Here is a 19695-nt window from a genome sequence, read left to right on the forward strand (position 1 = left end):
TTCAGCCTATTCATTCTGAACAAATGGGATGGTTTAAAAGTTATTCTATCATGGCGATATTAATTTTGATATCTTGGTAAAATTTCAATTGACAGATGACACCATGCTCTACCTCCTCACACAACTGGCATTATTAGCATTTCTCTAAAGTAATTATTCAGTCCACAATAAATACACACTGACATTATTCCTGATGATTTTCAAAAGCCAACCATACATTTTAAGTCCTATTTTCCACTACAGCAACTTAGTTAGTTTAGCATGTACTATGTAAATTGATTTGGTTTTCGGTTTAGTAAAAGCTTGTACAGGAATACATTTAGCTGAACTGTGAACAATGTTTGAAGTCTCAAACGTACTTAGTCAATATTTTTACTTTATTTTTTCATTTTACGTTCGCGTGCAACTAGTTTAAGCTATTTTGCTCCCGGTAGTTTCACAACTGGCTGCCGTCAAGAGCTGCTGAAATTGAAAACAAAAAGACAGGTGTCTCTGTGTACTAAGATACATGACAGGAAGTTGCAAATCCATAACAACTAGCATAACTTAAAAGTGACTACTTGTTCAGTAATTGATTACAAATTAATTAATTAATTAAAAGAACAAAGGCTACGTAAAAGGTAGGAAGTCAATCTAAAAAGATGCCTTGCTTTTGCTATTGCTCCTAAAATCCAGAATTTACCATGAATCCCCTTCAGTTCTTCTCGCAAAGATGGTGTTCTGATCAAAGCTTTTCTCTGTGGTTTTATGAAAATGGCAAACATATTGGAAATTACCCCCCACCCCCCACCTTCAGCCATCCACTCTCCCACCATCTGCCATTGAGAGAAACTCTGAGAGAAACTTGATTTCCATTTGCGATGGAGGAGCATTTCTTACAAAATGTGACCCGGTGGCTCACAATGTAAAAATGCAGTGTAGAGGCCAGAGAAAGGATGCCAATCCTCACAGACACAGTCTTGTTTGTTTACAGTAATTATAATCATGTCTCAAAATGAATGTGGTAATCGCTGATGACTTACTGATGTTAAAATGCTACAGGCAGCACCTTCATGACAGTCAAATATTGAAACTGAAAAGCAAATATCATCGTCCAATTTACTGTGTAATGTTTCACTTGGCTCTATTTCCATGCAAACAATCACCTCGAGGCACCTTGCAGCATCCTAATTGAGCCCTGAGAAACCGACAGGCAGTACACCGAGCTGCTGAGGAAGGAGAAAATAAACCCAAGCATGTATTGCTGTGACCTCCAAGGACAGCTCTGCCATGCCATGCCGTGCCATGCCAGGCTACGCCAAGCAAGCAGACTGTCACCTATACCCTCGGTGGCCCTCGGCTTATGCCAGCCTTGTCCTCGTTTTTCTTTTTTTTTTTTTACACCTCCCTTTTACATCCATCCCTTTCTCTCTCTCTCCTCCCTCCATCTGACGGGACTCTTCCAGAGCAGGTCCGTGGAGTCCCTCTGCTCACAGTCACTTAATTAAATGCTCCCACAGCACCGTCTACGATGTGACCGACGGATGTTAATTTAAGACGCTGTCACAGCCGGGGCTCCGAGCACTAGCAGGGTGACGGACAGATAAACCAGCAGAGGGAGAGGAGGGAGAAGAGAGGTGTGAAGCTGCCTCCTACAACTGTAGTTTACTGTCTCACGTTTGTTCTTCATCTGTACAGATTCTTAGAAGCAATTTAGGAGGGAAATCTCAACGGTCTTACTCCTAAATCCAGTCTGCCTTATTGTTGTTCTCCTCCCTACCTGCTCGGACTTCTCTCCTGATGTGAAAAAAAAAGGTCTTCCAATCCTTCCTGATAATAATTTCATTGTCATGGGAATACTTTGTTGGTTCTAATATGAGAGTAAGTCTGCTTATTTTCATTATTCATTAATTTCTTGTTTTTTATGTTTATGTCATAATGTAGTAATAAATGTTACAAATAATAAAATATCTGTATCACAAGCTCCTACAACCTGAAGTAATGTCTTTTTGCTTGTAGATTGCTTGTATTTCGGCCCAAACCCAAAGGACTGAGAGAAAAGCAGCTAATCCTCAAGAGAAGTTGCAATGGTGAATGTGTTATTGCTTGGAATATGATTTTAAAGATTTATCAATTATAAAAATTTAATTTTAAGTTAAAGTTTTAAGTTTAAGCTAATCAATTAATCAACAACATTGTTTCAGCACTATGTCAAAGTGCTGCATCTTTAAATCCTGCACTCTCTTCCAGAGTTGTTTATATAGTACAGTGCAGGGATTTACATTCTTTCTGCTGATGGACTCATTTGATACAGGGACAGGTGGAAGGAATTTCTTTGTGAGGTTGTGCTAAACTGATGTTGCAATATCCAAGATGCTTGTGGGAGGAGACACACAAACACTCCCCCCCCCCACCCGAGGGATCAGTACTTATCATCTCATTGGTTCTTTTAACCAAAAATGTCAAGATTCCAGGAGGAACTGTCCACTGACAAAAAAAAAAGATAAAAATATATAACATAAACTCAATGGCAAATATGCTTCAGCGGTAGTATTAAGGTCTGTCAGATAATACCATTAACCTCCACACACACCAGCATACTCAGCCCACATGTCCCCCTGGTGAGGAACAGATGAGAGCAAGATGAACAAATGGAAATCCAACTGGAAATCCACACAGACTCAGAAGAACTGTAACACCTGTTCTCTGTTGTGGCTTGCCTAGTCTCTCATGTCTTCTTCTGTAAGAGGACACAGAGGGTTTAATGTATAGTAATGCATCATTCATTGCACACCTTGTTTAAACATTTTGTGGACAGCTGCTTTTAGAAAACAATACCTAGAGTGTGAAGGTGGCGGGGGCGATGAAGAAAAAAAGAGAAGACATTTCAGAAAAAGAAAAAAGGAAAAAAACATGCATGCACACCGACCGCCTCTTCTAAAAGCGCCTGAGTGAGCACCGGAATAAGGCCAACCTCCCTCCCGCTCTCTGCCACCTTCCTCTACCTGCTGTCCCCAGTCGATCCCCAGCAAAACTTGGCGGCAGATGTTGCTTTGCTAAGTTGGCTCTGAAGTGCCTCCCCGGCTCCCCGGTCTCACCGACAACACAGTCAAACCACATTAGATCTCTTTATTTGTGCCTGGGGCAAGTTCGGCACTGCAGCTGTGTCCACCCCCGCTCTACCTTTGGTGTTGAAGGCCCTCGGGCGCTAAATGTGAGACCACAAAAAAAAGAAGAAAAAAACTGTTTTACTCTCATTTTCTGTCTCTCTGTCTCTCTTCTGCATCTGCTGACAATCCAGCAGCCTGGCTCCGGGCGGCAGCACTGAGGGAGGGATGGTGGGGGACAGGAAAGGAGACCACTGAGGGAGGGAAGCGGGGCGAGGATGGAAGCTCTGCAAGGAGAGGGGAGGGGGTGGCATGGACACCCGGGTCCCCGTGCTGAACAGATGTCTGCGACAACCTGCTTCCTTACACCTGTACGAGTCCTTGTAACCCCACGGATGCAGCCCGCTGAAAAATTCATGACCCTGGAGGTTTCCTGTCTGCCATCAAAGACCGCTGCCCTCCCTCCCCTTTTCCCTCGCTCCCTGTTGCCTCCCCTCCGTCAGCTGCTCCTCCCCTCCTCTTTCTTCTCCATGCCACCACTGCCCGCGCTGCCGTCTACAGCTAGCCTCCCACTGGACAATTCACACTCCTCTCACTCTGATTAAGTCAAGTTTATCTGTCCATCCCAATATCAAACGCGTTTCTCACTGAGAGCCAAGTGAGAGAAGGCCAACAACATCAGCAGTTACCCACTCAACATGAGCTCTCTAAGAAAGCAAGGAACAATAAAAAAAAGTAAAGTATATACTGTAAGAAAAGAATATATGATGGAAATCTTCAGCCGAGGATGCAACAAGAGGTGGGAAAATTACAATTACTAAAACTGAAAGGTGTAACACTAATGTTCTAAATTCAAAAAGTCCAGTGAAAATGCTGGGAATAGGTCCAGGTAAAAAAAAAAAAAGTGTCCAGTGAAATGTGTCCTAAGAAAGTCTACCATCATGTATGTGATATCACTAGTACGTGGAAAATTTGTTAGTGAACAAAGCCTTTAGCCAGTCCACTAAAAAAATAAAAAAAAAAAAAAAAAAAAAAGAGGTAACATGCTAACAAAAGTAGCAGTCTTAAATATCTTGATGCCAAGTCTCCATGTATTCTAGTCTTTGTTTGATACTCTGCTATTTAAACCACACAGAGTTGTGAATGATTGACATGGATTTTATTGGGGTATAAAATTAATCACTTAATCGGACTGTGTTGAATTAAAAAAAATTGTAGAAAGCAAACTAGGTTAATATTAATATTACAGTAAGGTGTTTCTTACTAAAGAAAGTACTAAATTCATTCTTGACCTTGGAAGCACTAAATGAAACTATTTTACCTCAGATGGCAAGTATTATCTAGTGACACAGTCAAAAGCTCCAGAACAGCCACTAAAAGGACCTTGAGGTAAGATCGACAACCTTGGAACTAAGAAAGATCTTTCATCAAGAAGTCCTTAAAAGGCTCTGAAAAGACAAACATTGGGACATGTAAATTAAAAATAGCATACCTCAATTAAAAATAAATGATTTCCATTCACTCTCAATTAGTGCTGAGACGTAACTCTTAACATGCACAGCATCTGTGGCCTCTGTTTGATTCTCTCCTGTGTCTGCTGTGTACAGTCTTGATCAAAGACTTAAAAGCGGAGTTTGGCGCAGTGATCGGCATGTGAATGAAGTGAGCCAGCGGTGCCGGGGACTCCACTGGAAGCTTTTCTTCCATGTCCTCTTCTATGAACTTCCACATCCACAATTTATCACTGCAGTGAAACCAACTCACATCATACTCAAGTCCTTGTTGGCCGTACAGAGAAAAGTGTAGCACAAAGATACCTCGAAAGTGCACACACAACTGTTAAAGAAGACAGTCATTTTGAGCAGTAACGACTGGCCAGCAATGGTTTTGCCTGAGACTATACAATAATTTGGTTAAAAAGTTATAGTCTATGTTTCATGCAACTGCTGACAGCACTTCAGTCACTATAGTTAACGTGTAGCAGAGCCTGACTAAATGTTGAAATATAGTCATTGAAAAAAATGACATTTCATCCAAATTCAGCTTAGTTTTATGATATTTGGATGTCAAGATGTTGATGATGTTTATTTTTCATGGTGCCTCTTCAGGCATTCTGAGTTCTGCTAAATAGGACTGTGATGCCCTGAGTAGCAACTGGCAGGCTCACAGCTGGCTCCCCGCCTCGGTTTTTCAGAGCAGCAAATGTTATTCCACTTGAGACATTTGCAGTCTGACATCATTCCGTGAACCATTAAAAAACTCTTATGCTTCCTGTTCTCAGACCTCTGAGAAGAGAGAGATGATCAAAAGTACCCACCACAGCGGACAAAGTTGCCTGTACAGCTTATGCGATATTTTGCTTTACTCAAAAGTGTTGTTTATATGCAAATGAGCTAAATGCTGTTCTACCTCGTGACATTCAAAAAAGAGCTGTATGCGGCGGGGGGGGGGGCTGCACTGACTACCACTGTACAAAGGTTTGTAGGGACTTCATATGAAGAGGCCAATGAAACCTTTCTGGAAAACCTGGTCAAGAAATGCTCCATCCCTCTACATCCGTCAGCAAACTGATTCTAATCTATGCTATTCATTTTGAGACTAGGCATATATCTCAGTGTCAACAGCAGATGGTGTGGTTTGTTGGATTAACGGCTGCCTTAGAAAGCTAAGAACATATCAAAACATCTGGTTAACTCTAACTTGGTGGCGGTTTGCAAGCCGCGTGCTCTCTTAACCGCCTGTAGGGCGTCAGGTTTCTGTGTTTCGGTTTGCAGAGCAGATATGTTTCCTCTTTCTCTGACGGAGGTTGAGAGAAGTCCAGAGCATGACCATATTAGGTTGTCCCTGTCATGCTTCCTTCAGTGAGCCTTTGCAGCTGCAGCTCACATCGGCCCAGTTAGGAAACAACACCACAATGCTAAATGCGTACCAGCAACTACCTCTACTAAGTGGTAGAACTCCAGATCACTGTACATCCACAGCTGTAATACTGCAATAAAACAATGACTTCTTAACTGTAATCGTGCTGACTCAAAAGATTCCTATGGATAAAAATAGTCAGATTAAGTCATACTGGGGATTGGGTTTTTTATTATAGTAAAAAAAAGAAGGCCATCCACATAGCTGACTAATGCAAGAAATTCTGTATTTATATCCCTGAACACAATAAACTGCACAGATGACCACTCAGGCTGAAAACCCACCACAATGCTCAGACACTGATTTACTGTATCCCACACACACCCTACAGTAGAACACCCACATACACTTCACTGTTTATTCAGTCTTGCATGCCTCTGCATATTTTCTTCATCATGAGCAGCGTCTGTATTTTAGGCCTCTCTGCAAATCCATTTTCCACGTGGGGAACAAAGGTGTCAAGAGCTGGAAAATGCTAAGGTTCTTTGCACTGACTTACCTTCTCTGCAGATGTGGGTCGCATGAGGGAAACTCGGTCATACTGACGCCCCAGCAGAGCCCACAAAGCGTCAAGACGACCCTGATTAATGAGAAAAATGGGATTTTAGTTCAGCTTATTTGCAGAAATGGTAAGGAAAAAAAATATGTGGAAGGGCACCAAGCTACTATCTTTTCTGAGCTTCGTCTTTATCCTGCTGGTCTTTAAAGGAGCCGGCTCTAGGGTCATCAAGTGACCTTAGTGTGGAATGACATATGTCTCGATATAAGAATGATCTATGGGTTTAGCTTTCCCTCCACTTGGGTTACGTGATGACTACTGAGCCAGCTTCACTTGCTAAATGAAGGCCATGGGAGGTTGTTAAAAGCTTTAAAGAGCTAGTAAATGGATCTTTAACCTGAGATGATTTTGTCACATGACTAACATCGTTAGTTAAAGGGAAGAGAACCCAAAAAGATTTATACTGCAAGACAAAAAACCCAAACATATTCAGTCACAGTTGCAGGTAGATGGCTGTAGCGCTCACCTTGATGGGAGTGTACCATTTGTTCTCATTTCGATGGTAGGTGGGGGCAGCCTTAGGGGTGGGACGTTTGATCATCGGCTCCTCTGAATCCTCTGGTATGGACACTACGGCGTTTTTGGCTTTCTCCAGCCTGGCCCCCTCCTCTGTCGAGCCCTTCTCACCCCAGCGTACCTGGACAGATAAAACCACACACAGCACCACTTGAAGAGTATATTTTTAACATTCACGATTGACAAAATAACAAAATTACATTAGCGTTGAAACTATTAGTCGAGTAATTGAATTGCCAATGGTAGTGTTGGGCATCACATATAACCACTTTGTCAAGACAGCTTGGCGTCTTTTTTTAACGCCCTGGTTACCCTTTAGCGTTGTTTTTATACATATAGGGCTCCGAGGTCAACTTAGCAAGAATAACTTTGCAACGTCCGGTTAGATTTTCAAAATAAAACTAGTGGTAGAAGTTGTGAAACAGAACGTGGTTAACGCAACAAAACTACTTGGTCAGGTAAGTTACATAACAACACTAAAAGGAATCGACATTGACTTTTTGTTTCACAAAGGAAACAAACACTGGTCTCCTGGGAAAAGTCCGGGTTTTTGTCCCAGCCGTCCACCCCAACCACCTTCTTACCTGGACTTTCCTGGTTATATATAGTAGTACTTTTAGGATTGAACAATTGCGCTAAAGGGCTTCCCCCTGTGTATAAAACTAACCCATAACCCTAACCCTCAACAAACATCCTTCAGAGCCAGAGAAGACATCATACAAGTATTTTCAGAACACACTTTCAGCCACTGAGGAGCTAACCAGTACAGGAAGGAAAAACCTGATAACAATAAGAAGGAAGATAACTGCTATCACTTTATATCCATAAGAAAATAGAATGACCTGAAAACCTGTTATAAGGACATTAACATGTGGCATAATGTGTGTGTGTGTAAGTGAGAGTGAGAGTGAGAGTGAGAGAGAGAGAATATGTAGGCCTGTGTGTTAGTTAAGCTGTCCTGCTTTTTAATTGAATTCATCACATCTGTTGCAAGGAGGAGACAAAAAAATCCACCGTCACATGAATGGGAAGAGGTGATTAATTAGCGACACAGTTTTCAAGCTGTAGGTTAAGCCGTGACAATATAGAACAGCTTTTCAGAATCATCTCTGGGATACATCCCTGGCCTGCTGCATCAAGAAAAGAGAGGGCTGCGATGAATAAAAGATAACGCTGTCATCTCAACCACCTCAACGCGCATTTGAAATACTGGCAGCACCAAAGCGATGGAGGTGGTTTTCTCAGTGTGGCGTCTTAAATGCGAATGCAGAGGAGGGACCAGGTTGAACTTAACAAGCACCTCATTCTCCGTCCGCAGGGGGAAAGCTTCAGAAGTGGAGACGGGCCTGTCGGTGGGAATCAACCTGCTACAGGAAGAAGAGAACGACAGGATAGCCGGGCTCGCTGCTCACCAACTCTCTTGGGGGAAGAAGTTAAGAGGTAGGAGATCCCTGAGGATTCTGGGTAATCCCTGCAATGCCACTAACTTCCTCGGGGCTGTGAAGCGGCAGGGGGTACGACAGCGAGGGGGGGGGGGGGGGGGGGGGGATTGGAGGGGCGCTCGCCTTTAAACCTGGATTCCCTTTGGAGGAGGCCGATAACAAAGGAGATGCCAAGGTTTGGGAGGTGAGAAAGGGGAGGTGGAGAGGAGGGTTGGGTGAGGTGGATATCTCAAGTTGACAGCAGCGCTCAATCCTTCATCCTCACAATGACTTGATCCAATCAGGCCCGGACGGCCAAGGACGAGATGGCAGGGCCTGTCACGTCGGAGGCATCAGTGGACTGACGAGGACAGCGGCCCGGCTGGTCAGGCAGCCAATCCCCCCTCCTGCTGCCTGTGTAACTCGACAAACTTGTAGCTTCAGAGAAAAGACTGAATGTCAGCAGTTTTCTCTGAACCTGATGCCGGTTTACAGGATACCAGCTGTCAGGAATGCGTCACTTCCTGCTGAGTAGGGTTTTGTCTTTGTGAGATTCCAGTTCTTTTATGACTGTCCTAATTTGCTGCTCAAATCATTTTACATCAAGACAACTTTATGGAGATTCATGTGTCAAACATAATGAAAGAGACGTGACTTTGTGACTGTGATGAGAGTGTTTCATGCTCCTGAAAGCAATATGTTAGAAGATGACAGTTAGGCTCTCACCTCCATGCGCTTGATTCCTCCAGCTCCTCTTCCGCCGTAGTAGGAGGCGTCCACAGTCGGCCACTTCTTCTTGGGCAGCTGCTCTGGCTCCTTGAAAAGAAATTAGGACACTTATACTCATGTACAGAATAAATGTGTGTACTGCAGTTGGACCCAAGATGTGCAAATGTTTTTTTCCTGTCATCGATTACATCCATCAACTCCACTGCATTGACACAAGGAAGGTGGTGGTGGTTATTGTTCTATTTTCTTTCAATCCCATTTATACAAGATTTGAATGCACTTCCTCTTAACAGGAAAGACTCATTTACATCATTTCATCAGGAAGGAAGAGACACTTGTGTCCTTACTTCTGCTACAGCCATCAATTATTAATACATAAATACTTTCTACAAGGAATTTCAAGGATTTTTTCAACTAAAAAAAATGTTAATTAATCATTATCCACTAATAACAAATAGTTTATTCAACATACATTAACACATAAGATCTCCTCTCATGTCTGTGCATTAAGTACAGAGCGTGGGCCAGGAGGTGATTAGTCTAGCTTAGCATTAAGACAGAAAGCACAGGGAAACATCTAACCTGGCCCTGTCCAAAGTTAAAAAGTTCCACCTACGAGCACCTCTAAAGTTGACTAATTAACACATAATATGTTGCTGGTTAAGTCTGTACACAAACACAAATACAAAAAGGGACACATTATGGATTTAGTGCCAGTTAAGAGCTTTGGCAGCATTTATGCTAAGCTAGGCTAATCACCTCTTGGCTCTAGCTTCATACTTAACACAAAGACATAAGAGTGGTCTCAATCTTCTCATTTAACTCTTGGAAAGAAAGCCACTAAGCCCACTTGCCAAAATGTGAAAATATTCCTTAAAGCAAAATGTAAAAGCTCCATGTTGGTCAATGATATTCTTGTTATTTAAGCTATCGTGTGGTATAATGAAGTGCAGTATTTGTTCTGCAACTTTACTTGATGATTTTTATTTTCATCTATAACACTTCAAAAGGCACATACATATTTTAAAAATGTCATTGGTATCTCATATAAACTGGTATTGTGGCAACACTATAGTGATTTACTCACAGGTGGTGGAGGACGGGAAGGTGGAGGAGGTGGCGGCGGGTCTTTGATGACCTGGATAAAGCAAAAGAGTGTCAGCACAAAGTCCATCAGGGGACGTACACAAACACACGCGCTCAAACCTTGTCAAGACAAGCACAGACGAGGCTGACGGAGGTGATTCGTGACAGGTGACTGAGTCAAACAGAGACGTCCCTCAGCTCATCGCACGGCGGAGACGCTGCCGCTGCCAGGCTGCTTTGTAACTGCAACTGGCACCCCATCGCCTCGCTGACTACTGATTACAAGGATTCTGCTTGTAAACCAACATCAGGGGCCCCCCGTGCAAAATAAAGAAAAGCTGAAAATCAACTTGTTGACAGGGGAGTCTTTGGGGCGAGCGCTGCTGCCCGTTTAGCTCTTAATTAATTGGATAGGGTTCAGTGCTCCCAAGCAATCCCCCCCAATCATAAAGTCCTAAGGAGTTAATTAGCTCCAATGAGATACAGAGGAGGAGGCTCGGGCTCAGCTCCAAGCACCGTCTGCGTGGAAGATGAGTGGCAGCATACACACATAGAAAAAAATAGACAAACCACACACACACACACACACACACACACACACACACACACACACGACGACGACGACGACGACGACGACACACCTCTCCCTCAGCAGAGTGACCAGCCCAGCGGCATTGTTCATGACAACACTGGGTGACATGGCACCTGAGGAGCAGGTTGTCCACAATGCGATTCCACTCAAGGACAAGATGCCTCTACTGTGTTTTTCAGATGTGCACCGCAAAGCAAAGAGCAGCCCGACAGTGACATTTGTCAGGTGTCAGTCAGACGCCTCACATACTGACGTCCAACTTTTTTACTGCAAGATTGCTGAAGACACCACTGCCACTCACTGTCTGTGAGAGGGATCACTCTCGAAAGACGGCATTCAGGCTTTTGTGTTTCAGGTTTCAGGAGTTGTAAGTCGTTGTGTGGTAAATGGTCACTACAGAGAGAAGGCCTGTAACTCCAAAAACGCATAGCTCCTGTTGTGATATTGTGGGACATTATCGGTTTCCTGCTTCACATATGTGAGTTTGCTCCTATTCTCTGTTTGATATAATTGCAAACTAAAAGTCTGGGTTTTTGGACTGTTTGTTGAACAAAGCTTGCCATTTGAAGACTAGAACTTACGATTGGCATTTTCCCCAGTTTTTTGATAATATTTATTTAATATCTAAAGATAACTAAAATAAGGATTAGTACTCTGCCTAAAGGCTCGTCAGCAGGGGTTCATCCACCCAGATATTCCCAGGGTTGGTGTGAGAGACTGCCTTATTTCATTGTCCCCCTCTTACACAACAGTGGATGTTAACACCGCAGTACAGTAGCTGGCCTATAAATACTGTACATATAATTACAGTGAGGACATATCTCAACTTGAGGTGTGAGGCAAAGTGGAAGGCAGAGCTTTGTCCATTAGTCATCAAAGACAGATACTTCATTGTCACCACTGGTTATGCATTTGCTAAATTGCTATGGGGGTGGGGGGGGGGGGGGATATAATTATGGCATATCATAGATCCTAACAGCTGCTTCATTCACTTTTAAGCGCAGGGATACGTCACACTCTCCACATACTGTTGTCATTAGAATAATGAAAAATAATCAATTAGGGTTAATTAATTGCTCTCTGACACACAACTGGCTGTAAGCAAATCCAGTAAAAGGTCTATTGGTAGCCTCTCCATACGCTGATTAACATCATTTCAGCCACACCTTACGTTGACAGGATTATCTCTTTTTTATTAAGTAATTATGCAGCAGATTTTGTGGACATATTGTGGGATAAATAAAGCATTATACAAATGACAGGACTCTGCTGCTCTTTCCCAGCTACCTGACTGACAGATGTGAAGAGGAACGTTCAGCGACGTAATTAAAAACTAAACCGCAGGATACTTAGCCGTCTGACATCAGCCCCAGCGGCTCGCCACCGCTGCCACGACACCGGGGGGAATCAGACCAATCACAGGCACTCGGGGCATCGTCCCCATATGGCTGTCTCCGTAACTGTCCAACTGGACTTAATACTCTGTTTGCTCCCAACCTTAACCTCAAACCATGTTGTGTCAAGCTGTTTCGGGAAGCTTACCATGATGGATCAGTGGCAGGTAGCATATTTGGATATTTAAAAATGATTTATGTTTTTAACTACGGAAAAATGAACTTTGTTTGTAGAAATTGATTCAGAGGAGAAAAGACACACAGGAAGATAAAAGTTCTGCATGGGAGAGCAACGCTGACAACTTCTAGCATGAAATAATCAGAGATTATTAACATATTAAGCACCAGCTGAGTTGAAAATGTGTCCAAAAGTGCATCCAATTTAGCAGGGAATCATTTGTAATTTGGATAAACTGGCGATGTAATTCAAAACTGCATCTCCAATCCTGAATCCTTTGATTTGAACTAAAGGCTATGCCATTCTGAGTTTAATTTCCAAACAAATCATAAACAAAGAAATTACCACTCCACAGCTTGTATGACCTCTCTCCTGGCATCAATCCATGCAGGGAAAGAGAGGGATTGTGGGAAAGAGGTTGGGCGTGTCTGTGTGTGTGTGTGTGTGTATGCGTGTGTGCGCGTGGCCTTATCCCGACTGCTGAAACCTGGCAGACTGGGGGTTTAAATATTAACAAGCCACACATGGCCCTCCTCTTCAGCCGCGTCCCTCGATGGAAGGCAACAGCAGCTCCCTCCACCAAGACAAACACGTCCACGGCCAGACATGCTGCAGGGGGTTTACATTTTAATGCCTTTGTTGGTTTTCCAAAATATGCTTCCATCTCATCCTGGATGGGCTCCCTTCAGGTCCACAAAGCCAGGTGACGTCTATCATTTAAGGGGCGGTACGGCATTGAACGGGAACGGAGGAGCAAGGGGGGGGGGGGGGGGGGGGGGGGGGGGGGGGGGGGGGGGGGGGGGGGGGGGTTGGGCGGTGGTGGAGGGTAAATTTGCCTTTATCAGATCTCAGTAGAAAAAAACAGAGACACAAAAAAAAGACTAGGGTGCACCATCTGTGGCCCCTCTCTCATAGCCCCAAACGATAATCTGTTGTGGATTTTTGTAAATGGTTAAGTGGGTGAGGCCGTTTTCCCAAAAGGGGTGAGGGCAGGGTGATGAGATTACAATAGTAGTTTTCATAATTATCCAGGACTAAAGAGAAGTTTAAACAGCGGATTAAAGAAATAAACCTTCCATCAAGCACAATCAAGTTGTTGAAAGGGAAACAATAAAGGAGAGCTCACAACTGAACTGCAGAATCAAGATTCGTTGATTAAATACAGCCTCAAGTTCCACCTTAACAAACAGCCTGCTCACATGAGACCAGTAACATGTGGTGATGTGTGGAATTAATGAATAACCTTCCAATCTCCACATTCAGAAAAACACATTTGCACTTATTAATGAAATTCTCTTTAAATCACCAGAGCCTCTGAACTCACAGCTGCATTAGCCAAGAGGTTATATTGTATCCTTTCAAGATTCCTGCACACTGCTATTTACCTGAACTCAATAACAACAACCATTTGGTCTCAGATCCACCAGAAGTAGGGTTAGAAATCATTAAGATTTTATCAATATCAATATAATCATAACTGCTTAATGGTATCAATACTTACCAGTGGTCTCTCAATATTCCATGAATCTACTGAGTCTAATTTTATAACTTGAACAGATCTTAAGTAGCCATTGTACCAGAGCACTGTAACCTGTCCACTGTTAACAGAATGTAAACCATGACACAGTGACGCAACACTAATGACAGCATTATTTGTGGACAGCTAAGCATAAGGAAACAGTATGCGAAGTGGAAATGTTGTAAAAACATTAAATTGTGCAAAGCAGATTGCAGAAAACAAACTACTGATAGCAGCTCGACTGCCCTGGAACATATCTGTATTACAGTTCTAATCAATTAGGAATGACTTTAGTCAAACAGCACTGGGACTATAAGGCACGTTTTGTCCCTTCTGCCATATTGGTGCTAAATTCCATGGCTCACCTAATTATAATAACACACTAGGTTTTCCCATAAATGCATTTATGTTCATTTGTGTTTTGCAGATCTGGATGCAGATATACAGATTTCTTTAAGACAATGCTGGCCCTTTTTCACTGGCTTTCATAGTTTAAAGGCCCTGAAAACATATATTTATTACATCTACCCCCGTGTAGTCCAGAAACAGTGTGCGACAATCAACTCTGATTCAGCAAAGCAAAACACACATTCACTGCCCTCTCCAGATTTACTGGCTCCATTCTTGATGAGGGATGGAGTTAGCAAATAAATGAATGAATGAATAAATAAAAAAAATAAATAAATAAAAATAATAATAATATTATTATTAGGAGAAAGAGGAGCAGGAGGAAAATCAAACCAAGGACCCAAAACAAAGTGCATCTGAAAAGAACCACTCTGATTAACAGGATTAGTAATTAAGAACTGTTGTGTGTTTACCAAAACAGAATAAGTAGTTTAAGCTGGCGAATGGACATGGCAGATTCAACTGTGATTAAATCATAAACAATCTCTGTGATTATTATTAATCACTTCAATCCCCAGGTAGGCCTAATGTTAGTCCTGGGCAAACAGAGATCCATGCAATCTGCCACTCACATCCTTCTCCTACTAATCTATCGCTTGTTTTGTTTTTAACATAGTTTGTTCACATAAAGTGACTTCATCTCTTCTCAGAACTCGTGTGTGATCACAAGCAGCCATCAGCCACCAATCTGCAGGATGTGGGCACTTCCTGTTTGAGGTTCTTCCTCTGCGGTGTTGCTAAGCCAACGCGGACAAATGAGGTAAACGAGAGGTGACGGGGTTGAACAAATGTTGAACGCCCTTCAGAGCTGGCTGGTGAACAATGCTTGCTGTGTATGAGTGGCCTGCTGGTTATCACTGGTTTATGGTTACAGCTTTGGGCTTTCTAAGTGAGGATAAACTTCACAGGCTTTGGACCATGTCGCCAACTATAAATTTGATTTGCTCCATTTGCAGCAACAGGATGTTTTCAACTGCTATAAAAACTGACCTTTGCTCTTAATTTAACAGATTATTTAAGCAAAATTAGTACTACAAGGCAAAACAGGCAACATACGAGTTACTTGTTATGTTTTGCCAGCACAGAAACTGCTGCCGTTATCTTTCATACAAACCCAGAGAAAATGGATCATCAGCTCAGGTTGAAGTTGAAATGTTCAGAGTCGGCTAGGAGCAGTGCAGCAACACTCACCACTGTACAGCAAAGCGGCCAGAACCACCACATGAGGGCCAGAGCTACGAGGATCAGCAGCACCAGGAAGACTATCGCCACTGCAAAACCATCTGACTGGAGGAGAAAATGATAATAAATAATCAGTTTATTCTAAACTTATCTCATTTCTCTTAAAAATACATTTTGGTTTTAAATACAAAGACAAAAACGAGAATCAAATCACTGCTTTTTTGCTACTGGATAGTAAACAAAGGTCTGGAAATTCACTGGCTGGACAAATACGTAGTAGAGTGCAAAGATGAGACAAGAGCTAAACCCCTGCAATGGCTTGATTTTGACCACACAGATCAACTCATCGTCACGGGATGCTAATTGGCCAAAGTCATCCATTAGGCCAAAAAAAAAAATTAAAATTCTTTTTAATAAGGATATGATATGTAGATATGTAGAGGTAACTAAATGATCCGGATTATTTTACTATACTATATTTAAGGTTTATTTGCCTTTATTATTATTATTATTATATAAAAATTATTATTTTATTGCAGGTGTTTTACCTTGCCTTTAGTTTCATTCCATATTGTTTGCATGAGAATAAAAGGAACATAAACTGATCTTATCATATGAGGAACATGGAAGAGAGGAAGAGGCAGTTCTAGAAGTTGTATAAGGACAGGAAAATTGTGACTATCACATACTTAAACCACAATATGAGCAACACTAACTGAAACATTAAGTGAGGAAATCAGACTCGGGTTAAGAAAGAGAGGTGTGAGGGAAGGTTAAAGAGAGCTTTAAAGCATAAAGCATGCTATATGCACAGGTGGGGATAACAGGAAAGAAGATCAGAGCTCAGTATATTTCCAGATGCTTTCATTTTGTTTCATATATGGAGGTAATTCAGACTCACACATGTGGAAGCACTGATTGTGTAGGCGCTGGAGATAAAGGACTTGCCGTTGTTTAGGCTGATAAGGACATCCATAGTCCTGTAAAGAAAAGAGTCAGTGTTTTAGTGTCACAATAATATGTTCAATTAAGCATATCCGATATACTAAGTGAACTGAAAACCACTGTTAGTCTCCTCCTATAGGTGCCCAGGTGTGAAGATATGCAAGTAGAGATTACAGTGAAAAAATTTTGCTATTACTGTCATCTTTGATAGTACAGGGTTACTGGGTGTTTTTATCTGCACTGAAAGACACAATAATTGGTGGAGGTAAGGTATAAAGGGTTGTCACATAGATTGATTAATTAAAATAAATAAATAAATAATTTGTACGGAAAAAGGAATTTCCCGGTTTTGTCTTTCAGTATATACCTTTGTCATGACTCTTTTACTACCAAAATATGAAGTTTTGGGTAAAAAACAAGTGTTAAGAGGTTGATGTATTGGAATTAGATTTACTTTTTTTTCCATTACAATATCAGTATTTTCCTCAAAGGTCATACGCCGGTATGGTTCTACAAAACATCTCTTATGACTTCCAGTGATAATAATAATAATAATAATAATAATAAAAAGCTAAATTGTATTATTTCACAAGCAAATCCTGTCTAAAAATGAGAAACAAGTCCGGCCTTCACATTAGCACATCGTTCGGGAAAGAACACAATGGGTGCAAACTACACGGTCACAGTCAGAGGGAGGAAATCCTCTCATTATCACAGCCATCAGCGTGTGGGGATGAAGTAACTTGACTAGCAGTAACAAGGCTTGTGAACTCGTAAGACTTATTTAGACGGAAAAATGCGCAGAAAATGGCCGCAATTAAAACCCTAATGATGAACGGCACCGCAATTTCCATATGTCTATTACACCCAATCCAATTACAGCAGGTTTAATGAGAATTCAGGATATGGAACGAGTGTAACGCCTGAAATCCTCCCTCCAACACAAAAAAAGAGGAGAGAAAGAAATACGCAGAGCGGTATTGTGTGTGAGGGGCCAGCTGTGAGTGTGTGGTAGCGTACAGGGGAGGCCTGCATAAAAACTGGTGCTGTGGAATAATAACAAGAAAGCTCTTTGCTTTGCTTTGGATTTTGCCTGAGGCAGTGCCTTGGGCCACCAATTCTCCTGTGGTTCAGAACAGATGAGCAACCAGACCATGTGTCCATTACTATGCAGTGTATTCTAAATATTCTGAACTGACTCCTTTGCACCTTTCCTAATTTATCCACGCTAAATATTTAAAATACAATTAATGGAACTTGACACTGGACAATCACAGGGCACGCAAGAAGACACGTTCGCGCTCCCTACTCTTTTTAATCATGACTGCATAAACACCCAACAAATGAGAACAATCTTAAAGATTTGAGAACTCTTAACTTCGAGTGTTTGCTTCTTTCAGAAAACATCCCTTTGTGTCCGATTGTGGATCACTGAAAGGCTGCACGCCTCTGCAGCTCAGCGAAGCCGTTACAGGTCCTTGCATGTTAACTAAGTGCTTGCGCTGAATGGGTGAGGGGAGAGGCTAATTTAGCTGACACCCTCAATCCGTGATAATGGTGGGCAGGTTGTTAATCAAGGTGGAGGTGTGGACCCCGGCGTGTGAAGGAGAAAAGCTCCCAAGCGAGTTACACTGACAAACGCCCGCCCCCCACACCTCCCTCGCCTGACATCGCTGGACATCCTTAACGCACCACAACCCAAACACAGTCGGAGAGGCCTTTTTTCTCCCTACCTGAGACACTGACTGCTAATTTTCCGAGTTACTGTTGAGTAGGCAGAATCTGCTCCAGCACAGAGGCATAAGTCAAATAAGCTCTTCCCTTTTTCACCCTTTTATTTCCAGGAATATTAACAAAAGAACGATTAGTAATTGGGTGACAAGATTTAGTGAAGTGGTTATTCTGTACCACAGTCTCGCAATTAGTGCTGAAATCATTAGTCAGTCGATAAGTCACTCATCAGAAACTTAATGTATAGCTTTTTTGTTAATCAACTAATTGTTTAAGTCATTTATCAAGAAAAATACCCCCAATTTCTCAAATGTGAGTATTTTTTGATTTGCTCTGTTTTACATTATTGTAAATTACAAAGCTTTCGATTTGGGGCTGTTGGATGGACAAAAAAAAAAAATGGAAGATGTCACCTTGTGCTCTGGAAAGTGAACACAAAATGATTTATTGCTTAACTAAAAATAAAACCTAGACAGATAAGTTTGTTCTCCTCATTCTTTGCAGTGGCAATTACTGAATGTTAAACACAAGCAACACCGAGCAAAACACAAAATATAAAAGAATGAAAAAAAAAAAAGCAACTGCGACTTTAAAAAAAGAGCCAGATGAATAATTTAAAACCATGTCATTTAACTTTTCCACGGTGAAAGCCAGCGAGTGACATGGAGGAGAGAGCTGCAGCTGCTTGGTGGGTCGACGGTTATGTTTGAATAAATGGGAGATGAGAGGGCAGATTGTCACGGGGCCGAGGGATCAGTCAAAATATGGGTAGAAAGCAGACACAGGCTCCCAGGGACACCAGTTGAATGGCATAGGGCTTCTTCCCGCTGCGGATCTCTTGCACCACATTGGAAAAACTTTGTCCCCGGGCTCGCTGTAATCTGTCAGAAAGTACTCCCGCTGTGACACTAAGCTTTGGTGATGCGATACAGCTGGACTGACTGACAATGGTGACGCTAATGGCTTTCAAACTTCCCTTAAAGATGTGAAAATTGAGGAGGCTGAATAATTCACAGTAGAGCATATGCGAGGCCTGTCACTTGGCATCCAGGAGTCATCTCTCTGCGCGAATTTGTGTGGCAGAAGTTCTGACGGAGGAGAGGAAACTCGGCTGACAAGAGGGATCGCCTCGTAAAGCCTGGGGACCAGATGAGAAGTTGTGCTCCAGAGTGAGACGTCCACCATTTGGAAAGAGTGACATGCACTCTAAAACTGACTGGCGGTACAGCAGTGAAATAAAGTGATGGTTTTCTGGCATGGCAGCTTAACGGACCATACCAGTGTGTTGCGCAAGTACAACCATTCAACTACAAATCTTTCAATTTATTTGGACTGTTTTCCAATACACAGCCCACAGTTTTTGATTTTTGGATCTAGTTTTCTTAAAAATCCAGGGAGCAATTTGCTTCTATTCATTGCTGTATCAATTA

At 42.2% G+C, this 19695-nt stretch overlaps 1 protein-coding gene across 2 annotated transcripts in view; it reads right to left on the reverse strand.

The window, feature by feature from the left end:
• The window catches only part of antxr2a (ANTXR cell adhesion molecule 2a), a 78593-nt gene that overhangs the window by 35243 nt on the left and 23655 nt on the right, over window positions 1-19695 (reverse strand). For both annotated transcript variants that reach the window (XM_046035283.1, XM_046035282.1), the window contains exons 11-16: window positions 16491-16569; window positions 15599-15694; window positions 10318-10368; window positions 9228-9317; window positions 7031-7201; window positions 6505-6585 (exon numbers count right to left, since the gene is read on the reverse strand). In XM_046035283.1, coding sequence (XP_045891239.1) covers window positions 6505-6585; window positions 7031-7201; window positions 9228-9317; window positions 10318-10368; window positions 15599-15694; window positions 16491-16569 — 568 coding nt within the window. The remainder of the gene's footprint in view (window positions 1-6504; window positions 6586-7030; window positions 7202-9227; window positions 9318-10317; window positions 10369-15598; window positions 15695-16490; window positions 16570-19695) is intronic.

Source organism: Micropterus dolomieu, linkage group LG21 (genome assembly GCF_021292245.1).
Source record: "Micropterus dolomieu isolate WLL.071019.BEF.003 ecotype Adirondacks linkage group LG21, ASM2129224v1, whole genome shotgun sequence".
In the NCBI taxonomy this organism is placed as follows: Eukaryota; Metazoa; Chordata; class Actinopteri; order Centrarchiformes; family Centrarchidae; genus Micropterus; species Micropterus dolomieu.